Source organism: Lepisma saccharinum, chromosome 16 (genome assembly GCF_977018435.1).
Source record: "Lepisma saccharinum chromosome 16, izLepSacc3.1, whole genome shotgun sequence".
NCBI classification, from domain to species: Eukaryota; Metazoa; Arthropoda; class Insecta; order Zygentoma; family Lepismatidae; genus Lepisma; species Lepisma saccharinum.
The window spans coordinates 43,449,169-43,475,834 of NC_139244.1; the positions used below are offsets into that span (position 1 = coordinate 43,449,169).

A 26,666-nucleotide genomic window follows, 5' to 3' on the forward strand; every position below is an offset into this window, starting at 1 on the left:
TAAACACTTAGTGCAAGAACATATATTTTTGCAATGTAACTCGTGACGCACATGACATTTCCAAGTGCACATTACAATGGTATTTTCTTAATTTAAGAAAAATATATATTTACTCTCTTCAAAATCAAACTCAACAATATATTAACATAGTAGCACCAAGAGTTTTCTTTAGTACTAGTGATAACTGAAACAAACTGTCAGATAATTATGTGATCAGACCCGTATGAACATTTTTGATGAGCTACAGCACTTCTTTTTACAAAGAAATCAAATAAATGTTGGTAACAGTTTCAGTATAACCAGCTCAATTTTACTTTATTTTATGCATATTGTCTTAGTTATTTCAATCATTTGCAGATATAGCAAAGTGTCTCTGCGATTAATGATTATTATACATTTGTCCATATAGAAGAAGTTTGGAGTAATATTTAAAAATTTTCACAATAATTATGTATATTTGCAGAACCAAAAGGAAAAGTATTTAAATTGTAGGCATTAGAGGCTAATATTGTATCACAGCCTGTGATTAATTTTGCCAGTAAATGTTACTGAAAATAGGAACTGCATAACAAAACGCTTCTATTGCTTCAGAAAGTAACTAAAAGAAATGAGTATACAATATCACTCTATTTACTTGTATAAGTTATATACATCATCTGGAAGACGCTTAACTGGAATTAACTGATTCACACCGATTGCCTTTAACTGCTTTCGAGTGTCGGGTTTGAATTCTATTACAGGAATAAACAAACCAGGTTGGATATCTTGATCAACCGTTTCTTCTCTTTCTGAATGCGGAGATCCTACGTCCTTGCACTGTTTCTTCTCCGACGGGGAATATACGTTCATTTTATTGTATTGATGTTGATCATAGGTTTTACTTTGAATATCTCTGGAATGTATTTCGACCATGTAGGCACTGGATCTTTTTGTAAAGAAACCCTTTTTGTGAAAATTGCACTGCTTTGTAGATGATGAATCTTGATTCAGTGTTGCCAGATCAGGTGAGGTAATTGAGGTTTGTGGCACTTCAGATCGGTAAGGAGATGCATTAGGTGAGGTAAGTAAATTATTTGGATCATTTTTGAACACAACCTGACCCAGATTGTTCTGTGAAGCATTAACAGTGTCTGTAAAATCTTGTGTTTGGGGCGAGTTTCCTTCGGTTGACTCTTTGTGTTCAAAAGAACACCCATTTTCTTGATTGCAATTGCCTTCGCAGACAAAATGGCTTCCAAAGAAGGATTGTAATGGACTTGGCACACAGTCCTCAACTGGCGACTTTTCCCGGTATTCTGTATTTCCTGCAATCAACAAATCCTCACTGGGTGATTGTGAAGGCAGTGGAAATTCGGTACATTCTTCGGACGTTAAAGATTTTGGCATTGTTGGATCAACTTGGACAGGTGGTGTGCTGTACATTCCGTTTTCGAACAACATGGTGTCGCTTGTACGCAATAGTTCTGATGTTAGCGTTTGATTATCGCATGATTCCTCTGAATAATGCTTTAACGTAATTATTTCTTCAGAATTCCAATCTGACCCACTCTTGACCGAGTTTCGGTTTTTAGGTTCACCTGTTCCTGAAGAACTACCCAAGAAGTTGTATTCCATCCACGGTTTGTTCATTTCGGTGTTATCTTTCATTGTCGTAGTTGATGACTGATTCAGTCCTTCCTCTGCACGGCATGTTGGGACTTCAGCTGCTGTTTCTTCATTTTGCCCCGCTGTATCACTTGAATAAGAAGTTTCTTTTCCATTTACTTCCAATTCCTTCTCAAGAATTGGATCACTGCATGTTGCTTCTGTGCACACACTTTCCTCACAAGTTTGTGCTGGCATTTGTTCATAATCATGTAAGCTTTCTACCGTCTTAGCAGCCTTCCTTGACCTTAAATTTCTGACTTCAGGAATGGTGGTATTCTTTTCTTTTCTTGCTCTGTTCCCCGATCTGGCAACTTTCGATTCTGTCAGATTAGTCAATGTCATTGCTTTTGGGACGGCAGATATCCGAGATGCTTCTTTACTATTTGTATCTTCTCCAAACTTGTCTGTCTTTGCACTAGCTATTGACGCATTTTTGCTAGGTATGCCCTTCTTCTGTATTCTTGAACTTCTTCTGTTGACTTTTCGCGATTTCTTCCGTTTCTGCTGCCTTTTCTCTTTTGCCCTTGCACCTTCAGCCCTTGGCAACTGATTTTCCTCTGTTGGGAGTGTTAGATTCTGTACATCGGGTGGTAATTCTATCTGGTTAGTTTCTTCATTTTCAGCCTCGTCTGCTTGTTTTGTCACATCCTTCGAGCAATTTTCCACACTCCCTTCCCCATCGCTCTCTTCCCTTAGCCCCTTCCAAACCGTCTTCGCATCCAGTCTCAAAGTAATTTTCAGACCATCATCGTGCACTGTGCTGCTGTAACATAAGGGTGAAGACTCGCAGGGAAACTCTATCTCGCACGGAATAGTATGGTTTGATCGCAGCTTCCTCAAAACAACATTTGGTCGGAGCACGTGGAGCCGGTGATGTGAGTAGAACTGTGTTGCATTTTCGAACTTTCTTCCTTCACACCGAAGGCATCGGCGAATATCGACCGAGGATGTTTCAGGCGAAGGGTTAGTGTCATAAATGCACTTATGATCACGCAGTTCCTTCCTTGTGTTGAACAGTGCAGAGCACCTATTGCATTTTGGGTAATTGTAGCTCCTTGTTCTAGGCATACTTCGATAAACGGTTTCTGATTCTTCACAACCTGAAACAAGGATAAGATATTATTGTGAAGTGTTCTTATTTATGTACAACTTTAATATGCATAAATGCTACATTTTAAACTAACATCTTACATTCTGACAACGTGTCATTATCGTTTCTCCGGACAGCAACCATCTATTTAAAAATTCATTTCTGGAGGGGTCTTTGCAGGCTAACCAAGTTATTCAATATTATATTTATTTAATTAATAGTAGTAGTTATTACCACTACTACTACGCGAAAAAATAAAACAATGACGTAAATATAAATTATAAATATTAAAATCATATTAATTTTCGTAAACACTCAATATAAAACTACTTGTTACAATCGAATCTCATCTTTGTGTAACAGCCGGAAATAAAATTAACTTCAGAAATGGCATACATTTTGTTTTCTTATGTAGTTTTAATGCTGCAATACCCAATTTAATTTTATTTTGAAGTGTTTATTACATGTTAGCATTTAACAACTCCGCCTCCCCTAAATCCTCCTCTAATTAAATATTTGGCTTTAAAAAAATCACAGTATTTCAATTTTAAACAGCACACATCATAAGGTGATTAAAGCAAGATCTATTACAACATAAAACTTGAATCTATGGTGCAACTCCCTTTTCAGGGCCAAGGCCTGACAATCGGCGTTTACATTGGCTGATGCGTGGTGAGTGTATCGAGCACCACCGCCACTGTTTTCTGTCTTTCGAGACCGGAGTCTACTATTTCTTTTAAAGCAACTCGTCAATTGTCCTCACGATGCTGGGTCAACACCAAAAGCTTGGAGTCTTCCACCGGGGACTGAGCCCAGTGTTGAATCCAGACACTTTCCTCCGGAGGGGAGGGGGTGGGGTCAAACTTCATGGGAGTATTGTCATAGACATAGAATTAAAATACTAATAGTTTCACTTTGCTCCTTACTTATGATATGTAATTAAATTAAGTTTATAATTTTAAGAATGATGATATCAGAATCACATGCAATAATTTACATTTACAGCAAACTAACCAAGGCACCTAAACTCACGGCCATGAAAATAGGCGGCTGGGCAGAATTGCGCTGGTGCCACATAAGGGAAAAGCAAAGTGAGAGCGGTACCAAAGTCGCTGGTTCCCGCGCGCTGCGTGGCAACGTCAACCGGTCTGGGTTGCCTAGATCGAGCGTCAGTCCGACCCCTCTCCGGTGCACTGTTGTTCATTCCTAACCTTTCGAGCAAATAGTGTCAATGGTTTACAAAGACCAACTCTACAACGAGACTTTTTATTCTCTTAAACCTCCGAACACACGGGGTTGTGCTCCGACGTGGCAACATCGCGAACTTCTGCCATCCGTCTAATTTCATAGCCGTGCGTTTAGGCTTTCTACAGTATATCTGTGGATGACATCGTCAATGAAACTTTCCTTGTTCCCCTCAGCAGTTGGCACCTTCACACAAGCTTGAAGCGTATCCTGATCCAAAATAGTTCTTAATTAACAATTATTAAAACGGACGATAATTTAAATGCGTTCATTATTTTAACTTTTACTTATAAATATGACAAAAAAACAAAACAAATTACGTTCTACGTTAAAGTGAATGAAAGGAAGCCAAAGTGAACATGGTTGCCAAATTTCTTAGCTGTTCTTTGAATGCTCTGCCAGATTACTGAAATTTGTAGGGGGATTTCCCCTTTGGGTCACCCCCTGAATTCATCATTGTCGCTGACCATTTGTCTGCGCATGAGCCCTTACAACATAAAATAATCATTTGTAATAGAAGTTCGAATTCCAAAACTCTAAAAGCTTTAGGAATATGCACGCATTCATACTACAAAAAATAACAAAAAATTGCCCTACAAACTGAAAATATAAACCACACAATGGCTAGAAAATTTCAAATTATGACATTTACTTGAAATGTATTTTTCCGGCTTGTTCCAAGAACCCACATAAAATAGGCAAATGTCTGTCCTCGAGCGAACAGTGAATTGTGTTCAATGTGTATTCCTATTTCCGGCAAAAAAGCAAGGGGGAGATAGGAAAAGTTAGGAATTCCACGAGAATGACATCAGAAGCAACAGGGTGGAGGGGGGGAGGTAGCAGCAATGTTGACTATCATTACAAGTAAAACGAAGAATGATACGGGAGCGATTCGTCTTGGAAAATACTATTTTCCAGCTTTCACCCAGGCTGTTAGGCTGTTATTAGGAGGAAAGTGCATTGCATGTATATGCAACAACATTCTTGCCAAGTTAGCTCTCTTGGAGCCTCTCGTACACTCGGGTGGCTCCTAAAATTTCGAAATGCTCCAAGGAGTTTTATGGCTCTGGAGAGGAAATTTAGCTTGAAACTCGATCTTCAGAATAGAAAGTATTTTTCCTCCGCACAACAATCGTGCACAAAGCCACTCCACTTTGTTTACCGATGTTGGCAAACTACAGTTGTTTACCATAAGTTTAATAAAGCTACGCGTGACTCACACATGAGTAAAGAACAATACCCATAGGTTTAACTGACGGGCAAGTCAGAATACAATGCAAAATATAACGAACGGATTGACTGAATCTTGAAAGTCATTCTATACCGTTTTGTTGTTTTTTTGGTAACACGATTCTGTGAGTGTTCCTGAGACGGAGAGTAAATGCCTAAAATTCAATATTCACAAAAATTTCGAACCGAATGGATGAAGAGCATGGATTATAAAGGATGGTTGCTTGCTCTTGAAGGAGATGACAGAAAGTGTTTTTGGTAAATTGTTGTCACTTTAAAGAATAAATCCCTCTCACACATGGTCATTTGCTGCAAGTTCTGGATCCTCAGTTGTGTCGTACCTGGCAACGTTGATTTAAGCGTTCGGCACATTCTTCTTGAATGTGCCGATTTTAATTACTTCAGACAGGGTTTTATGTTTTAACCTTCCCAACGATTTGTCATCATAGGCGTGCGCAGACCCTCTGATTAGGGGGGGGGGGGGGCAAAAGCCTTGATGAAAGTTCAGTTGGGAAAGAAAAACATAATTTTATCTCATTGTTTTAGTTTTATTGCATTGATGCGCGCGCGTCAATATAATATAATATAATATATATATATATATATATATATATATATATATATATATATATATATATATATAATGTGTGTGTGTGTGTGTGTAAACATATTATTTAAATACATTACATAATCAATTCATCCGCCCCATAACAAACCAACAGCAAAAAAGACAAATTGTGTCTGAAATGTGCAAGCTCCTTTTCCTTCGAACAATTGTTCATGGAATTAAGACAAAACTGTTTAGCAGCAACAGACTGAAGTACTCTCTCTGCTAATGTACAATTCATTACTAAAAACAATATTAATTTCACAGGCCCCATAAATTTCATGGGGTGCCATGGCATTCTCTTTTACTTTTTCATTTTGATCGTTCGGGCGCCCAGCTCCCGATAAAATTTGAAATTGAGAGGCCAATTGCCCCTCTGTACCCCCTGCAGGTAATCTTGGCCGTCTGGAAGAAATAATGCAAGAAAGATGCGAAAGGTAATACCATCTTGAGTATCCTTTTGTCCAGCTACTCTTAAATTCTGTTGGTCTTGCTTTCTTTTACTTCAATGTTTGCCCACCCTTGCCCCCTAGAATTTATCACCGTCCATTGTTGGGGGCGGGGAATTTAAAATAATTATTATAATGGGGATGAAGGGATGCGATAATTTCAAATTCAATGGTGTTTTTTGAGGGGGCAATACTTATCGGGAGGTAATATGTCCCATGGAAAATACCTTGCTTGTCCCTCCGTGGAAAAAATCGGCGGATGTTCATGATTAAGGGGGACAATTGCCCCCCCCCCCCATGCACACGCCTGTGTTTGTCATTTATGTTAGACGATGCCAGAATTTTAGCCAATGTTTTTAGTTTTTGAGAAGAGAAGGCCTTTTCCACAGTTTCTGTGAGGTAGTTTTTAAATTATACCTTTTATAATGTGTTGTGTTTGTTCATGCAGGTCCCTCTACATTGCATTTTCAACCTTTCTCAAGGGGCATTTTACACCCCTTCTAAACTCAAAAGGTAAGAGTTTTGTATAAGGGAATATTTCCCCGTATAATATGAGACATTACACGAACTACATACGAGGGAAAGTCAAATGAAAACAGCAAAAGTGCCATTAAAAATCTTTTTTTCTTTGTAGGTGTTTGGAAATTTGCAAACACAGTCCTTGACGTCTTTTTCGAGCTGGTAGTACGAAGCAGTGCCGGTAGGTGGGGTTGGATGTGAGTAACAGGTGATTCAAGATGGCGGCACCACTACGCAGTTACACCAAGCAGGAACATCGTGGAGTTATTCGATTTTTATGGAGTGACTGTGTGAAACCGGTTGATATTCATCGGAGAATGCAGACGAAGTATGGGGACGCCTGCCTGTCACAGCGGCACGTCTACGATTGGTGCAAGAAATTCGCAGAAGGTACGACTTTACTGACTGATGCTCCCCGTCCGTGTCAGGCTGAGCGAGTTGTGACAGAGGAGTCCATAGCCGCAGCAGATCAGCTTATTCAGGAAAATCGGCATGTCACCCTGGCTGACATGGCTTCCTTGCTGAATATGAACTTCGGTTCTGTACAATACATAGTGCATGACGAACTCCGCTACAGAAAAGTGTCCGCCAGGTGGGTTCCTCGACAGCTGACGCAGGAACCGAAAGTCCGTGGGGTTGACGCATGTCAAGAGCTGCTGAGGCGTTATGAAGAGGAGGGTGAGGATTTTTTAGCCCACATTGTCACCGTGGATGAAAGATGGTTGCACCATTTTTAACCGGAGACGAAACGTGCAAGCAAAGAATGGCGACATTCGTCTTCTCCGAAACCGAAGAAGTTTCGCAGCCAGCCCTCTGCAGGGAAAGTCATGTTGACTTTATTCTGGGATAAGAAAGGTCCTATTCTGGAACACTACATGCCCCCACGTACGACAGTGACTAGTGTCACCTACATCGACGTTCTCAAGAACCATTTGAGGTCAGCAATACGCACAAAGCGAAGGGGATTGCTGAGTGCAGGTGTTTTGCTTCAACATGATAACGCCCGTCCTCTTTCTGCTCGTGCAACCATGAAAACCATCGATGACCTACGCTTGAAGTGCCTACCACATCCGCCATACTCACCAGATTTGGCACCATCTGATTTCCACATCTTTGGTCCATTAAAGGAGTACGTTGGAGGGCAGAGGTTCACGTCTGATGAAGACGTCCAACCGGCGGTACACGAGTCAACCGAAATAATTTTTCTCACGCGGTATCGAAGCACTATCTATCCGATGGCGTAAGTACATTGAACTGGGAGGGGGCTATATAGAAAAATAATGTACAATCAAACATTATACCTGCATTAAAATAGTGGAAAAAAATTAATTGCGGTTTTCATTTGATTCTCCCTCGTATAATACAGCCTCGGCCTGTCTTGAAGGGAAACCAGAAGCGAGTCCCATACTTGTGCCATAAAATTGTTGCTTCCGGTGCTACTGTTGGGCACACGACTAGAATAGCAAGGGTGGAGTTAGCAATGGGCTTCTCGACTTGGGACACTTTTTCAACGTTGCCAAAATAGCTTTTGTAAAACCAGGAACCGATGCTTGCATCTTCATTCTCTATTATTGACAACACGGCATGTAGAATTTAAAAATTTAATTTTTATTTTCCATATTAGTAGCCTACATATATTAGGTTTTGGCTCATATTTTGCATATTTAATTATTTTTAAATATTATTTTCACAATTGTTAAATAAACAGGAATTTCAAGTATATTACAATAGTGAAAGCAAACAGTTGGGAGGTGTAAAGAAAAACAACTATTTTTTGGATGACAGAAACTTGTAATTAACGCAATTGGAGGGTATACCAAAGGTCGTAAACTACCAGTTAAGAATGTCAACAAAGTCAAGAAAAAGTCAAGGAATCAACAGATAGAGGTCAAGAAAATCAAGAAATTATGCTTTTGGTCAAGAATTTTTGCAGTATAGTGAACTTAACATTGTTATATATCTGTACCGGGATTTAATAAAATTTCATATTTGGAAATCTAAAATTGTTTTGAATTGTAGTTGGGATTTGTTCACTTCGTTTCTTAAGAATAACATTCTTGTCTGCTTAAAGTTTTGTAAAAAATTTAAATAAAGTAATGTGGCCAATCCCAATCCACGATGAAGTCTGAAGTATTATTTTTTTCATGCATTGATAATAAAAAATAAAAGCAAGTCTAAATCTCTTGTTAAAGTACAGCTTTAGTTTTCATCTTAACCAGCCTTGTGGTAGGGTTCTTTTTTATTGAATAAAAATATGTATTTTCTTAATTTTGCAGCTACACCTAAGTAGGGGGCGATTAAATAAATGCTAGAATAAAGGGGGGGAAAGGTCATGAAAAGTCAAGAATTCTGGATTTGTTATTTTGCTAGACACCCTATTAATAGTTATTACGCGAATATGGAGTATATGTTGAGAAATGTTCTGAAATATGGAAATAATATGTAAAAATAACTAAAATATGTGAAATATGAACCAAAACCTAATATATGTACTAATGTGGAAAATATAAACAAATATTTTCAACTCTACATGCCATGATGAGCAAGGACAAGATATAACTGATTTCAAATTCATATATAAATATGTATTTACATGGAAATCCTTTACCTGCTTATTATTGGCGGGTTATTGACAAGATGTTATCAACAGAATATATAATTTGTTCACTGACTCACCTGTTGCAGAAAGACTCCTCCAATGCCTGGATTGGACTGGGTGGATGTTTCGAACTATCCTGGACAGATGTCACTACTGTCAATAATGCCTTAGGGGAGAAAAACAAAAGAGATTGAAGATCACAGATCTTAACGAAATGCAACTATAATGTGTCCGCTGTAAGAATGTAAACAAAGACACGTGGATTCTGAGAACTTCTATTGGTGCAGCTGTTAAGGAATCTTGCGCGTAGGAATATAGTGCATGTGATAAGTAGGGAGCGGATTTTTAGGTAAAAATATTTTGTTCCTTGCTTCGGAAGTCGGCCATACTCGGTAGGAGTGCCGACATGGTTGCAAATGGAATATTCGAATTCTTATTGATTGATTGAAATTGTAATTTTGGGTGCGTCAGCCAGGGTTGTTAAAGGTCGAGGAATTTTAAATCAATGCAATTCCGGTCCAGGAGAGAAAATCAGCAAGCGTAAATGGGTTCTGGACCGTAAGGAACCTTTTTATCTGTAAAGTGTTTCGTGAAAGTGTAAAGTGAATTCGGTCCAGGAACCTTTATTCCGGCTTAATTTAAATACGGTCCAGGGACCTTTTTTTCGGCTCAATTTAAATACGGTCCAGGAACCTTTTTTCAATGCAACTTGTACCGAATTTAAATTGTGCGAAAAAATATTCCGGTCCTGCAGCAGAACCCAATAGAATTTATACGTTCCTGCACCTTTAACAACCCTGGCGTTAGCACTTATATCATATTATACGGGGCCCAGTCCTTTACCATCACTAAACTGTAACGTCGGAGATGCAAAATATTCTTACATCGATTAAAAGCTGAGGCTGTAAAGGGGCATTCTGCACACATAAGGACAACACACACAAGGTCACCCCTCGAAGTCTTATTTCACATAAAAATACCTAATATTACCTTTAGCACATAAAACACATATTTCTATGGCAAAAACATAAAATGTACATATTTTAGACATTTCAGACAAGGTCGGTATTGTTGCCACCACTATTTTTCGTCTTCTTCTAAGAGAACCAAACCCAACAAGCCTCACCTAACCACCACAGAGTATTACTACTCCACAAAGCTACCAGCCAATGGCAATGCTTAAAACAGTTGTAGCAGCAAGCACTACCATCAGACAAAATACTATTTCCAAATTGTTTGTGTAAACACATACTTTGGAGTTAACGCGTAAAATAGACGAAATACCAGTGACGTGCGGTGACGTCGAAACTTGGGTAAGCAATCAGTAGCGTGCCCAAAGGGGGTTGGTGTGAGTTATGACACCTCCCCCTTTAGGGCCCAGTATTCCTTAACAGAGAACGTAAAATACAGGAAAATATTGTAATATGAGGAATGACCGATGACTACTAAAAAAAAAGTACACGTAATATACTAAGTGTTTTAAAATTACGTATAAGTGTTATCATAAGATTTAATGTTCTAGGTAAGAATCACTGTTCTAAGGTAGAACGCCAAAGTATTTAGTTTACTAACTGGTAATATATATAAATATGCATACCCAAACATACCCCCGGAATGAAATCACTTACGCCACTGAGTGGGCATCCTTCCCAAAGGAAAAAGCTTCGCACCCTGGAATAGTGTGTGTGTTTATAATGATGCCGTTGAGCCAAAAGTCCCATTACCCCATATGTATTTTGCGACGAGGGATGATTATGGATCTGAAGTAAATAAGAGACGATACATGTTAGCTGAGGAGGTGACAGACAACAATTTAGTCCAGAATGTCTGTGTGGACACCACCATTTTCATAAGAGAGAATTATGCGCCTCCAGTTACGGTGTGAAATTCTACGCAGCATTGTGCGTGTGATCGTGGCAAATGGATGCCGAACGGTTTCTTTCAGTTCGTTAGTTGTGTGGTAACGCGTGCCGGTAACTTGCTGTCTGATATAACCCCACAATGCATTATCACACGATGAAAGATCGGGACTTCGGGGAGGCCAGTCCAGAGGTGTTGGTAACTGTGGAGAACCACGACCAATCCATCTGTTACTAAACACTTCATTAAGATATTCTCGCACGGCAATCGAATAATGGGCTGGTGCTCCATCTTGCTGAAACCAGACGCGATCGATAAGTCCTTCGGCTTGCAGCTCCCAACTAAGTATCACTACGAACCACTACCACAGCTCAGACTCGCATACCTACGGGGTAATGGGACTTTTGACTCACCCTGTATATTAATGGTCACACTACCGGGTGATCCGTTTGGGTATGCATAAAATAAAATGGATGTGACATTTTTTTGGTCAAATGTAATTACCTGAAATATTGTATACAAAAGACTGAAAGGTGGGAGTTTTTATTTTTATACACTACTAATAGTTTGGTACAGTTTTCAGTTTTCTACATGGCCTCCATTGCGAACTCTGCACAACTCATTCCACGTCTGGTGTAATATCTCTGGGGTGAGAGGGGTTAAATCTGGGGAGTTAGGAGGCCAAGCAATTGCCCCCCCCCCCCACGGCCACACCAACGACGATTGAAATGTTGGTCAAGAAAATCACAAACCACTTGTGCCCAGTGAGGGAGTGAGTGGGCCATCTAATTGAAACACAACTCAACATATTGGCTCAGCGTACATTGAATTATTTTTTATTGTTAGGCGGAATCAGTTCAAACTTCATTGTTGCCAACACACTACAGCAAAACTCCCATGTTTCACGCACTAAAACACCAACACGAAAGTTTTCCTATTATCACATTTACGTTTCTATTAATGTTTTTTTTTATCCATACCCAAATGGATCACCCTGTATTTTCTCTGAATATTGCGAAATGGGAGACGAGCACCGTCGCTGCAGCTCGCGCTCCGTAAAATGAAGAGATACTGTCACAATCTATCTGTCTTTATCATTTCGTGTTTTGGTTAATGCTGCATGACTTAGACCAGGCAGAGTAGTGTATTAGAGGGGAGAAACTCGAGCTCCCCCTCGAATTGTCCTTGAGCCTCAAGAAAAACTCACTTTTAGAATTGAGAACTTGCGATATAATCGTGTAGTTTACCACCCGAGACACACAAAATAACAACGAGGGCCACACAAAATGAAATTTAAAATTCGCCACTATAGCCAGAAATTGCTCATGAAACTGGACCTCCCTGTTACCTGAATTAATTACCTCACTGAACATCCCCCACCCTAACTCTGCAGATACAAATTTTGGCGGGTCTCCCCTATAGCGTGGTGGTAGCGTCGCCGCCTTGTAATCAAAGGGGTCCCAGGGTAGATAACCAGTGGAGGCACATAGTGGTTCGGATCCCACTTCAAAACTGCAGGTACAATTCCAATTAGCAAATCTGGTCATGAAGTGGATTTAGGAAAGGGTCAAGTTTCGTCGCTTCAAAAATATTTGAAAAATACTTCTAAACACCATAGATCCATAGTTGAGATCCACAGAACTCAACTTTGTTTCAAACGTTTACATTATTTCGGCAAAAGCATGAGCAGGCACATAGTGTTACAGTAAAACCTCGTTAATCCAGACTTCGCTTAATCCGGACAGCCAAGAAACAAACAAAAAGAAAACAACAACCAGAATGCAAGGTTTCAAATGTCGCGTATGTACGTACTGCATGTATTGGTTTACATTTTACTGTACTGTATAGTGTACTTAGGCCTATGCCCTTTAAATACACCATAATAAACGTGTTTTGTTGCTATAAACGGAGTTTTAATGCACTTTCTACTTTTCTTTTAGGTCAACTTATCCCCCCATTAGTCCGGATTAACGAGGTTTTACTGTATTACTGTAAAATATCGATCCTTTTACAAACCCTGCGTTGTACTCTATCCCAGGAATCTGTGGAGCAAGGTCGCACATAGAGGTAGAGAAGGGGAGAAAGCGAGTGGGCGGAGTGAAGCAGTTCACGCCCCTGTAAATGGGTGGTAACTGCAGTCGCTTTTCACTTCCACGCAATCTCGTTCTCTCTAACGCGTTCGTTGGTCGAACCCTCTCGAGTCATTACCTTGCACGCTCACTTGGCGAGCTCAAAAAGAAACTACCATGGGTTTGCAACACTGCGTTTCTCAAAGTCCAAGCTGCGTCACCCCTACATTACAGCGCCTTGAATAACGTAGTGTGGAAAACGGCACAGTTCTGCGCGCTCTGGCTGGTTCCACTCGAAAATGATCCGCTAGAGGCGCTGGTGTTGAACCCGGTGTTTGGTATTCGTCTGCTTATAATGGAAGTAAATGGAGTTTTCGCTGCAACGTGTGATTCTTTTACATGAAGCATTTCTATGAATGTGGTAATTGCTATGATATTTGGTACAGTGGTCGCGAAGATAATAACGAACATTCTAGACAGTCGACCACGTCCTGTTATCGTCATACTTTCGTTAATAATACGGGAGAAAAAATACGCGTGGAATGCTCTTGACAAAGAAATTTTTGTGTATGAATTAGGTTCATTATTATTATCATCATTATCATTTCTTTTAAAGATATACACACTGAAGCATTTGTATTTTGGATATTTACTGTCTCTTTTCTTCCGCTTTAAACTAATCGAGGCGAGGATGATAATGATGATTCCATGAAACGACAAGGGGAACCCCACAAAACTTTCTTAGTGCCATCGACATGAGTGTAAGGCAACTTTCAAACCAATGGGACAAGCGACACGGGATGTTCACACTGTCACACTAGTGACGCACACTTCCAGACTGTAAAATAGCATTCATTGCACATGAGGGTCCAAACAGCAAACGACACGTTCATATGGCGTATTCGCGTGCTACATGTTACTTCGGCCGGAAAGCTCCTTAAAGGAAGGGTGCTCAGACCGAAGCGACGCGCTAAAGGGGAAGTTCCCAACTAAGTGACCAGCGACATGGTGCCTTCAGTCTATTAACAAGCGTTCGCTGCTAATTGTGCGAACAACAGATAGGCGACACGATAAACCGCACATTACAACAACAGATCTAGGCGACACGATAAGAAGCGACAAGCGGCACACGACACTTATCGCTTGAGTATTTCACCAACCGAACGCTGGCCTGTGCTTCCCGTCATGCCGCTACGATGTGAAATGTTGCTCTTGATTGGCTCGTTTCCAAGCAACATGTGTCGCTTCGGTGTGAAAGTTGCCTTGGACCGAAGGACCCGTGTCGCTTTGGTGTGAAATCCTCGTATCGTTTGTCGCGTGTCGCTTTGGTGTAAAATCTCCTTGAGGAAACGGTGCAGTCAGAGCTTGTGTCCTACGGTTCGAAAGGCTGCATTGATTACGGACTACTCGCTTCCAAGCGACACTTGTGGTTTGTCGCCTCGGTATGAAATATCTCTCAGGATACTATTTATATTCTAATAACATAGAAAAATAAAACTCTAGTACACAATCCAACACCTGACGTCCGGAATCACTTTGCGATGTTTCTTCTTGTGTTACGCATGCTATTTATTTATTAATTTTATTTTACTTTTCTTTCCAAATTAATGTAATTTCGTGACTGCAAATCACTCCACAAATATAACTTTCCATCAATTCACGTACCGCCTTTCAAGACAAACAAATCTACATAATATATTCCAAAAACTAACAAAGCCGCATTACTTTCATAAGAAAATTAGCACCGAGATTGATCGCACTGCCATCTATGTTTCACATCCGTCTGGGGAACCAGTTTCTTGGGTCGTTTTCCACACTACGTTATTCAAGGCGCTGTATCCACATGCTATAGTGCGACCAAAAACAAAAGAACCTCTGGCTAAAATCCTTCGCGCACCTTCCCCTCGATCCGTTCAGCTCGGGCCATGAGGAAGCATGCCCCAATATCCCCTTCCCCTCCTCGCGGGAGTATGGTTCGAAACGTGGCCTAGGCATGGGAGTTGCATCACGTTCACTAATCCCCATTCATTCTAATCGCCACAAGCATCAATAGGCAGAAAAGCAATGTAAAAGGAGAAAATACCCACAAAAGGCATGTCTTATAGACGGTTTAGAACTACAGAAATATATATCACGAGATACTGTAACAATAGACGTGTATGTAACGTTGTTTTTCAAATGTTGGTGAGATAATGCGTAATACGCCAATACAATTGATATACACAGAAAACAAATACCAGTCAAATACGAAATACATATTTCTGGAGTATTGACGGGGATACGTTCCACATATTCACCCACTTCCGTCATACGTGGAAGCAATACAAATACAATTCAATACTCACATAAAATATGAACTTGTATTTTTCTAAAGGAATGCCTGCTTAACCTAATGGTTAGTGCACTCGCCTTTGGTGCGAGCGCGATCCCATGTTAGATCCCTGCTGGGAGCAACAAAATTTCGGTGATGAGCCAGCATCGTGAGAACCAGGACAATTGGGGTAACTGCTTGGAAGCAACAGCAGACTTTAGTCTCAAAAGACAGAAAAACAGCGGCGATGGGACTCGATGGCATGGCCACGTATCATAAATATGAATCGGTTTTATTTTTGTTAATTTGAAGTTGCACTCACAAATAACACCCATGACCAAGTCTGGATTCGAACCCGCGATGTCTGACGTCTTCGCGCACTGTGCTAACCTATCAAATCACTACGTATCACCAATATGTTCTATCTCTATCTTCCGTTGGGACGTGATTAGCGTAGCTGGCAAAAGGGGGACAGGGGTCCCAGGTTCGAATCCTTGGTAAGGTATAGAGTATTTCACGTCGCGATTAGCCTGAAGAGGTAGAAAAGCGACTAAAATATATTCTCCTAAATGTAAACAACACTGGCACGTTTTCATGCGAAACTCACGAAAACTTACAAAGTTCATTTGTAAGTCCACGTTATGCACAGATAGGGTACAGTTTAAAGTTGGATTCGAACCAACTATGTGCTTTCACCGGGACCCTTTAACTACAAGGAGACAGCGTGACCGCCACACCATCGGGAAGGCCTTACGGAAATTCACAAAAGATGGTTGCCAAAATGAGAATGATTTCGGCAGAACTATATAACTATTAAACTTGTACGCATAATACAAAAAACACTCTTTGATGCTATTAAAACAAACACGCATTAATAAATAAATATTGTACTTACCTAACTTCCATCGCACTCTGCTTCGCACATCCTGTGAGCCCAACAATGCAAGTTTCGTTCTATGCTCCACTCAAAACAACTGTTTAGGGAAACAATAGCTCAGAAAAGAAGGTGATGGAGTAGAAAAATCGTTGAAATAATTTTTTTACTCATTCTTATCGGCTATTGTCAAAGCGTTATTGTCTTTTGTACAGCAGTATTTGTCGTTCTGGCGTAGTTTCTAGGCTTTGAGTCTGTGGCGTATCCAGCAGGGTTTTTTTCTCGGTTTTTGGCTTCATTCTTCTACTCAAATGAAGAATATGGATACTACGATACACAAATATCGAATTATCTTCATCTTAGGAAGTTCTTCCGCAAGCCATTGCCCACAAGGAGGTGAAGGCGGTTGTCTTGACTCACCTTCGAATTTTGCAGGAATAATTGAATCGGCAGGTTTAAGAAGGGAATAAGTCTAAAAAGTAAATTTGTGGGAGATAAAAAAAGAACTGTATAAGGTCCGGGATTCATTTCCTTCTTACATCTTACGTTGATTTCAGGATTGATTTTTACATCTTTCTTCACACTCACGTGTAGAGCGACGCTTTCCGATGATGTCGAGTACCAAAGGTCATTTTGTCATTTTTGGTCTTCATTCCCTTCTTAAACCTGCCGATTCAATTATTTTATTTGTAATTCTTCTCCTTCTTCCCGGCTCTGTAGATGTTTGCCTTTTTCCTATATCGAATCGAATTCATGCTTACTCCTGCTGTTGATTATTTGTTTTGTAATACAGGGTGCCCCAAAAGTCTCTATAGGAGAAAACTGCTTTACTCAGTTGTGTTACAGAATGTTCTCAATGTGATAACCACCAAGTCTCAGACACCGATCAACGCGTTCGCGCCAGTTTTGCCGAATATGTAGCAATATGTCAGGCGTCAGATGAGGGCAAGCGTTGATGATGAAGCGTTTCAGATGAAGCATATCCCTGATTTTCTTCTGTTAGACGATGGACTTCAAATGTCCCCACAGGTAAAAATCAAGGGGTGTGAGGTCCGGAGACCGGGGCGCCCATTCCACAGCCCCTCGTCTCCCTATCCAATAGTTCGGAAACTGCATTTAGCCACTCATCACGGTTAACGCATAATGCGGAGGCACCTCGTCGTGTTGAAAGTACTCGGGGGAATTTCCCATTTCTGTGTCCTCCAACATTTCCAGGTACATGTCTCCTTTCAAATTGCCGTTATAATCTTAATATATATATATAATAAATTGATAATCGTCTAGATTTAAGTTGAAAAGTATTATCTTTCGGTAAACCAAATTAAATGTTTGCATCTTTATTTAGTGCTGAGATATCGAAGGTTAAATATATATAAATTATTCCTTTCGATTATTTGTCTACCATAGACAATCAGATCAATATTATTTATGACACATTAGGTGAGTAGTAAGTCGATGTTTTTGTTAATCGATATTATTTCTATCTTGAGAAATTGATTGGTAACGATTGGCTGCGATTCTTGATTGACAATCGAAACCTTTTTTCCCGCACCATTAAATGCAAAGTATAACACGTTTATCTGTGATCCACACGTGGCCGTCACAGAGCCAACTGCTTTCAAAATAATAACCCTTACTGCCCTAATGCTCAGCGGGTTGCGCCTTTCAGTGACGTGCCCAAGGAGGGGGTGGAGGTTATAACCCCCCTTTGGCAATGTATTCATTAAGAAAAAGAACGCCAAAAGCAGTAAAATATAGGGTGTTCCGTATAGGACGCCGAATTAGGAAATTAAATAGAAATGGGGAAAATATCATGAAAATAGTTATATTTCACATATATGTAAGCAGTAACATCTCCCATTTACGTATGAAAGACAATGTCAGGCATATGTCCACCCCATGCATTATTGATAACCCTATCGCAGATGTCTGTCCCGATGCCTCCAATCACCCGTATGATTTCTGCCTTCAGTTCCAAAAGGGTTCGTGGTTTGTTGGCGTACACCTGTGATTTCACAAATCCCCATAAGAAGAAATCACAGGGTGAAAGATGACACACTGTCTGCGTTACACTTTCACCACTTTGGTAAAATGTCTTTACAATGAGAACACGTTGCTCAATCGTAAACTGTTCCATATCGTAACCACAACAAACGAGTCAAAATAATTGAGGCTACATTAATCAGCATGACAACAGATAACAAGATTGGTAAGAACAGGTCTGCCAACCTCAAAACAAAACAATAGCACTCGATCCAAATTCGGCGTCCTATACGGGACACCCTATATAGCAAAATGAGGCATGACTACTATACGGCCAGAGAGAAGGTTCATTTTCATTTCATGTTTTAAGTCCACTTTATGCACAGTAAGGCTAATCGGGACTGGACCTACAGTTTAAAGTGGGATCCGAACCACTTGTGCCTTCACCGGGTATCGAACCCGGGACCCCTTGATTCCAGAGAGAAGGTGATATGGCGTTCGGTTTTAGAAGCGATATCGGGCGACGCGATGCAGAGCGTGTCCGTGGCGACCAGCCCAGTGGCGTAACCAAATGAAGTGGGGGGGGGGCAGGGAAGGGCATTCTAACCCAATTCCAGGGGAGGCAAACATTGAAGTATAGAAAAGCAAGGCTAGCAGAATCTAAGAGTAGAACAAAATTATACTCAAGATGGAATTAGTTTTCATATATTTCTTGCATTTTTCTTCCAAACGGCCAAGAGCACATGCATGGGGAGCACAGAGGAGCAATTGCCCCCCTCTATTTCAAACTTTTCTTGCTCGCTTCGCTCGCAATTCCAGCTTTCCTTACAGTCTCATCACGTTCAGAGCCGTAGCTAGTAATCGGGCCTGGGCACCGAACGATCTAAATGAAAAAAGTTGTAAAAGAGAGAATGCCATGGCGCCCCGTGAAATCATTTGCGCCCTATTAAATCAATATTGTTTTCAGTTTGCAAAAATTGAACCTAAAAATGTTCTTGCTCGCTTCGCTCGAAATATCATTCTTTTTTGTAATGCATTGTAAATTACTAGTGAGAGAAGTAAGACCAAATAATTATGTACTTCAGACTGTTGCTGCTAATCACTTTTGTCTTAAATGTATGAACAATTATTTTGATGAAAAGGAGCACACACATGTGAGAGACAATTTATATCATTTTTGCGGTTGGTTTGTTATAAGGTGGATGATTTTATTTTTTAAAAAAAATTTGCGTGCGTCAGCACTCAGGCTATTTTGCACCCGTCTCACTATGCGGCGTCCAGCCCCTTATCATAACAAAAATAAAAGTTTGTCTAAAAACTATAATAAAACTAAAATATCCTTACCTTGGTTAAGAGCTGAGACTGTAAAGGAGCACTCAGCACACACAAGGACAAAAAACAGGACAACACACACAAAATTATACTGGCCATAGTGCCAGTCGCCAGAGCCTCGTTAGTCTTCAGTCCAGGGTGTACTAAGTGGAAGTGAGGTTAACTTTTGGGTGTACTACGTGGAAGGTCACTCCTTACACCCCGATTTCATTATGTTATGCATTTAAATAATATATACACGTATTAAAGAAACATTGAATACTTGCATAATTTATTTTTAACATGTTGCATATGTGTAAAACATACTTTCTACCTGAAAGTCACACATGTACAAAAACAATTATATTCGTCATTTTTATCTTTCAAAAATACAGTTTGTGTGCTTGTTTTCCATTATTAGCTTAAGCGAAATTGAACGTGTTGAAAAATGCCAATAATAACAATAATACCATTATTATTTTTCCTATTATTATTATTAACAATAATAATTATTATTGTTGGCACGTTTATCTTCCTGGTACTTGCCCCACACCTACAAAAGTTGTGGTTGCGCCTCTGGACCAGCCGAAGGCAGGAGTGTGCAACGTTGTACAGTTAGGAAACTGCGGCGTGCAAGTTAAACGCCATGTTCTGTATTATTCTTGCGCGCAAGAAGATTTCATAACACTTGCCACTTTAAGGTTCATCATAAGTTGGGGAAAGACATTTTGAACCTAACTGTCCAAGTTCCATGAATTTCCGTCGCCTACAGCCGGAGTTCTCGTTTCTTGAAGAAACACTGGGAAACAAGACGTCTCAACACACACGCAATGACCCTTTCATTTTCCTTACGTCTGTTTTTTTTTTTCGTAGCCACCGTGTTGACACAGCTCAGTTGTTGTGTCTTGGGAAAACAATGGGTGTCAATATATGCAATGATGACCCTTCATTGTCGTGGGCGTTCTCTAACACTGCGAATCTGAGTGAGTCAGTTTGAGTTCCTATATGCTGCAGTGGTATGATGTACTCATATAGTAAGTATACTGTGTATGCATTCAATATATATATATATATATATATATATATATATATATATATATTGGACAGCGAATTCTCTACGTTTCCCTTCCGCTTGCAGTTAGTTTGGCAACAGCGCAATACCACTGGCTGCCTATTGGCTGAACTCTTGTTGTTTCCAAAAGCGTACGTCGTATAAAAAAAGTATACGAAACCCCCCTCCCCCAACATTTCGAAAATCGTGGGCACGCCAGTGGCGCCTCTACACCGCCACTCGTTCGTGACGTCCTTCCATTATTTTCACTGTCCAATAGAGAGAAGGGCCAAGGGTCTGGGTTCGAATCCCGCTCGGGCTTGGTTGTTTGTGAATGTCCATTCATCAATTTAATCATTTCATCACTCATCCCCATCTTCGCAAATTAGCCAAGATGCACAAAACGCGAAGTAAAATAAACTAAATCAATCAATCAATCCAATAGAAGGGTAACTCGCCCATGACGCAGTGTCGGACGGGGACTGCCAAGAGGGCGGTGGCAATTTTCCTCAACAGGGCGTCCCCCAAAATCGTTGATTGTAATGGCCTGGTATTACAGTGTAGGCTGAATTGATTGATTGTTTTTGTTGACTTGGTTCATTTTACTTCGCTTCTCTGCTACTCATGGCTAATAGCAAAGATGAGGATGAGTGATGATATGATAAAATTGGTGAAGGAACACTCAACAAAGGCCGGGATTCCAAGCCGGGACCCCTGCGGCGCTGTTTGTAACAACTCCGCCACGGAAGTTGGCTAAAGGCTGAATTTCGAATCACATTTTTTACATGTTAATAGAAGACAAGAAATTAAAGATGATGTTATTAAACACAGATAACAAAAGAGCAAATGTTATGTTGTTTCTTTAAAGTTTTAACGTTAATAACTGACAACAGTAAAATTGAATATATTTCCAAATTCTTAAAAAAATATCAATAAAAATAAAGTAAATATTCGGCAGATGTCCTGAATTTTACTAATCCTTTATATGTCATTGATTCTTTTCAATAGGTACCAGGCTGTTCTGTCGTGCTTTCCCATGCGGGAACAGCAAAGAAAAGGTTTTTTCACCTCCGCTGTATCCTTAACCGAATATGAACAGCAGGAAAAAAGGCGCCGAATGTGTGTTTTCGGAAGGGCGCCGAGACGAGAGGGTGTACCAGGATTTTGCCCGGTGTACCAGTCCTGCCCTGCCATGAAGTGTGGATTAGCAAGAGTTTACTGTACCTGCTTTACGGCATCTTTTCTCTCTATCTTCCTCTCTGTTTAGTTTATGATTATGATTGTTCTCTCTCTCTCTCTCTCTCTCTCTCTGTGTATGTGTGTGTGTGTGTGTGTGTGTGTGTGTCTATAGCCTGTTCTTTCTCTGTCAAGCTTCTCTTTTCTCTCTCTGTCCAGCCTCTGCACACTCTTTCTGTTTAGTTCCTTCTCTCTCTCTCTAGCTTCTTCTCTTCTCTTTCTCTGTTTAACTTTTTTCTCTTGCTTTCTCTTTGTCCAACTTCTCTCCCTCTCTTACTCACCCACTCTTCCGCTTTTTCTGCTCTTTTAGCCCAATTTTGTATTTTGTATGGTATTTAGGTGTTTAGTAAATATCTGGCCACCCCATAAAGTATTCCCACCGTCCATTTCTTCCCACTCGTTTTATTCCCGAACCGTCAACGTGACTTACAGCTGCGGCGCCAGGATTAATTGTCTAAGGGTGCGGAATGAAATGTAAGGAGTGCGATGTTGAAAATAAAGAAAACATACATGCATGTATGCTTTAGTCACTACATCAAATACTAATGAACGTTTAGTAGGCTTCCATGAAAAATATGCAATTGAAACTGATTTTGTTATTTGTTATTTAGCATCGCATTTCTGCAACTTTTTTCTAATCGCGACGATGATGATGAGTGATGATATGAGGAGATTGATGAAGGTACACTCACAAAGAACACCCATACCCAGATCGGGATTCGAACCCGGGACCCATGGCATCCGTGGCGTCGTAGTGCTCTGTGATAACCACTCCGCCATAGAAGTAGGGGCCATTGAAACGGAAAACAGACCAGTCTAGAGACTTGCCTCATTTTTGCTTGCTATGACTATACCAACTCCGTGTTTTGTAATTTGAAAGCCTGCTCAAGACAAGCAAATGATATATTGTGTCCTACAACAGAAGAAACAGTCCAATAAGGATGAGAGAAAGTAAATCCTGCTTCTCTTGCAGAGTAGCATCAATAGCTTGCCTGTTGTAAGCGGTCTAACTTCAATACCTACGCTCAATATGACAACACTATATTTAATAAGTTCTCATAACATAGCACTGTAAGATTTAATACTGTTTTCGTTGAATATAGATTTCAAATAGAGGTGCGGTAGAAAATTAAGGGGTGTGCAAGCACCCCTTCGCACACCCCTGGCGCCGACCCTGCTGACTCACCACCTTTCTTCATTCTCTTTGTTTATGCTTCCTTCCTCTCCTTTCTTTTGTTCTTTTCCTTTTCTATATTTCCTTCCCGTTTTCATCTCCCCTATCAACCTCTTCTCATTTCTCTCCCTTCCTTCCACATATATTTCTCTCTTCTTTAATTCTTTTCGTCTCATTTCTATATATTCCTCTTCCTTCTTTCTTTCTATTTCTTTGTCCATTCTGCTTCTTTATTTAACTTCTTTTTCCTCTTGAATCTTTATCTCCCTCCCTTTCTCTTCAGCCCACCATTAGTTTTTCAAAATATATTTAAGGTTCGTCGTTTAGTAGTTGACGTTTTTCGAAGTTAGTGTATGGCGGTGAGCCCTGTAGACCATCTCCAGTTCTGGAGCATACATATACACTTGCGCTTACAAATTGCCAATAAAACCTGCAATACAGTGCAAGGCCAGGAGGGGTGGTGGTAAAGGGGCACAAGGTGCCTGCAGCAAATTTAGAGATTATTTGAGTGAAATCTGTCAACGTCATTCAAAATGGCGGGATTTAACTTACAGTAAGCATACGGCAAACTCAGTAATGTTGTGAACGAAGCTGTTCGGATGATCATCATCGTTGGTCTGATGATCCTTTATTTAGCGCCCGCCTGCTAGGTCCATTGAAGCTACGCATATTTTAGGCACGCTAGATTTCGCCTCTGGGCATGATCTAAATCTTGGAACTCAAAGGTAGTTGACGACACCCTTGAGAGGGGACAGTTGGTTGCTTTTAGGTGTGAAGGAGAGAATGGTCTTTTTAAAAGTCAGTGCAAGAGAATCATCATTTACTCTTAAGGGGGGAAAGGGGCAATTTCCCCTAGGTCCTTCTCTCTGAGGCTGCTGGGAGCTGTTTCCAACTTATACCCTGTCCCAGCTAACCGTGGAGCAAGTCCGCTTATAGCGTCAGAGAAGCGAGGGAAATTGAGTGGCCAGACCAAAGCAGTACACGCTGCTGGGAAGGCTGGCAACTGCAGTCGCTTTCCCCCACTCCACGCAATTCCCACTCTCTCACGTGTTCATTGGTGGAGCCGTCTCGCGTCACTACTTGCGCAGATACTTGTTTTCGTTTGCCTGCTCCACAGTTAGCTGGGACAGAGTATAGCTCTTTCGTGTACTCGTTTGGCTGTGAACTGTGGCACCTGCCCCACTATGATGCCATCACTAGCCCCGGCCCACATATACCAAGTTTTGCCATGCGTATACATTTTGCACGCGGCGTGATATTATTATATTAGCTGCGTCGCCCCACCCCTTCTTACCTCCCCAGCTACTTTTATATAGCGCAGTGACTGAAGTGAAGATGACAATATATTGTCATCCGGTAATCCCTTATTTTCGATTCATACAACCATCGGTGGATTATTGCGATGGGTGATGCCGTCACATCTAGATGGTGAAAACTAAGAAGAGATTGTCATCACTTTAAAATTAACGGTAATAGCAGCGCCCACCACCCTCATGACAACTAAAATCACCATGGGAGGCACTTTATGCAGCCTTCGTAAATCTAGCTCCTTGAAAGTCAACATTAGCTCAATTTAAGGTGAAATTTAGCTCTTTTATGCGCATCAGGTTTGACACCACTGCCAGGATGGCCGTAGGAGGCAAGGAGAAATGCATTACGCTTATGGGAGAATTATTTTATTAGTTTTCTTGGGGATATCAAACTTCCGATGGCGAAAAAAAACATATGATCGGGTAGAGGATTGATTGAAGTTTGATCTAGAAAGGGTCGAAACTCCCATTTGTTTAGCCGTAACTTGAATTTGAAGTTGTCTGTCCATAAGGAATACATGGGATTCTGTAAATACTTATTCATCATATTTGTCAAACACGGTATCTAGCTTAATAATCAACTTTTAAAACCGCTTCCACTTGCATCATTGGCAGAAATTCATACTCTCAAATAATGCATGGATTTTATTTAGTAGCAGTGCCCATTCCGACGATATTGAAAAAAGTGCATGTCGGGTGCGAAATTCTCACACCTAACCTTAAGTTGATCGTTTGGTTGAACATCTCGTGTTGATGGTCGATCGTCCCCTCCGTCTCCTGAGCATTTCGTCTGACCCCAAGGGTGGACGACATATTTTGAGGTGTTCTGGAATGGTAATGGATTATCCCCCTTTCTCTTTCTTTCTTCCTCTGTCCTTTTCTCTCTACCTCATTCTTTTTTTTCTGCCCATCTTTTTCTTCTCAATATATTTATTTGTTTTTCTTGTTTCCTTGTTTTCGTGTTTCTTTATTTTTGTTTTCCTCTGTTTCTGCATTTCTCTTTATCGTTCATTTTCTTGTTTCTCTATCTGTCTATTTTGATATTTCTTTCTCTGATTCTTATCTTCTCCTCACTCTCCCTAGGACTTTCTGCACACTGTTTCTTCCTATCTCTTCCTCTGAATTTTTATTCCTCTGTGTGGGGGAAATTTTTAGTCTGCTGTAGATTATATTGGACTCTGGAAATATCTAGATTATTTAGGAGGGCAAGGGTGGTGGGCAAATACTATTTAACGGTGAGTTAGAGCCCAGCCACTCCTACCCGATGACAACGCTCCTGGTCTTCCACGTCCCATTTATCAGACCATGCTGCATCCTTCATTCTGTGATCAACATTTACTTGATTCCGCTTGTTTATCAGTGTCACTTTTCTAGGAGGGGATATTATGAGCTAAAAAGTCTACGTATTTCCCCTCCGAATTAGATCCAACAATCGGTATCTATAATTTTATCATAATGGCTGGACACGCCCGAATGCAAAACTCGTGTAACCTCAATTTTGCCACCGAACGGCGAAAATAAATCGATGTAATATTATTCAACTTCCCCTTCTGAATGACAAGTTTTGCAGACCCGCGTGTTTCGTTTTTAATCTCCTTAATGATGACGATAAAAGGGAGAAGACATTACATGCCCTTTTAGTGGTAGCAAAATGGGGAACGGCCCCATCGTCCCTCCACCATAACCAACCGGAAATGGATTACCTGCTAATAACACGTGAGGGAGATACAACGGATCGAATGCGAATAAACTGACGAAATTGATCGTTCAGCCAATATCCGTATGCTTCGTTGTCCTTTTGCCTACCTTCACTATTCTCTGAGGATTAAAAGAAGTCTCTAATTGTGTGTTAGTTTCGAACCATAAGGTTGACATGGAAGTTGTGTTTGCAGTATCTATGCTTCGACACAGCATTCTCTCAGTGCTTGTTTGAACAAGGACAAAAATTGGTTTGTGTACATATATTTTGTCTAGCAACATTTCCGAGAGAAAGGAGAGGGATCATAAAAAGTATACAAAGACTGTTGTCCTTAAATGATCCAAAGGCAAACAGAAAAAATGGACTCTAGAATGAGGAAGTTTACTTTCGTGTAATAAGTTG

General features: G+C 40.5%; 3 protein-coding genes across 3 annotated transcripts in view; 2 read left to right on the top strand and 1 right to left on the bottom strand.

Annotated features, from left to right (window-relative positions):
- Positions 1-26,666, top strand: part of LOC146000444 (cyclin-dependent kinase-like 4) — a 346,071-nt gene that overhangs the window by 198,120 nt on the left and 121,285 nt on the right. The gene's annotated exons all lie outside the window — the stretch shown is intronic.
- Positions 631-16,601, bottom strand: LOC146000569 (uncharacterized). Its single transcript, XM_083138319.1, has 3 exons — positions 16,522-16,601; positions 9,464-9,552; positions 631-2,747 (listed from the first exon to the last, which is right to left on the bottom strand). Exon 3 carries the CDS (start codon positions 2,713-2,715, stop codon positions 631-633), a length of 2,085 nt encoding a protein of 694 aa, XP_082994445.1. The 5' UTR covers positions 2,716-2,747; positions 9,464-9,552; positions 16,522-16,601.
- LOC146000570 (protein GVQW3-like) lies at positions 7,006-7,524 on the top strand. The gene has a single exon (XM_083138320.1). The coding sequence runs from the start codon at positions 7,006-7,008 to the stop codon at positions 7,522-7,524; it is 519 nt and encodes a 172-aa protein (XP_082994446.1).

Coding starts and splice junctions, on each gene's coding strand:
- LOC146000569 (XM_083138319.1), bottom strand. CDS start 2,715: ATGCCTAGAACAAGGAGCTACAATTACCCAAAATGCAATAGGTGCTCT.
- LOC146000570 (XM_083138320.1), top strand. CDS start 7,006: ATGGCGGCACCACTACGCAGTTACACCAAGCAGGAACATCGTGGAGTT.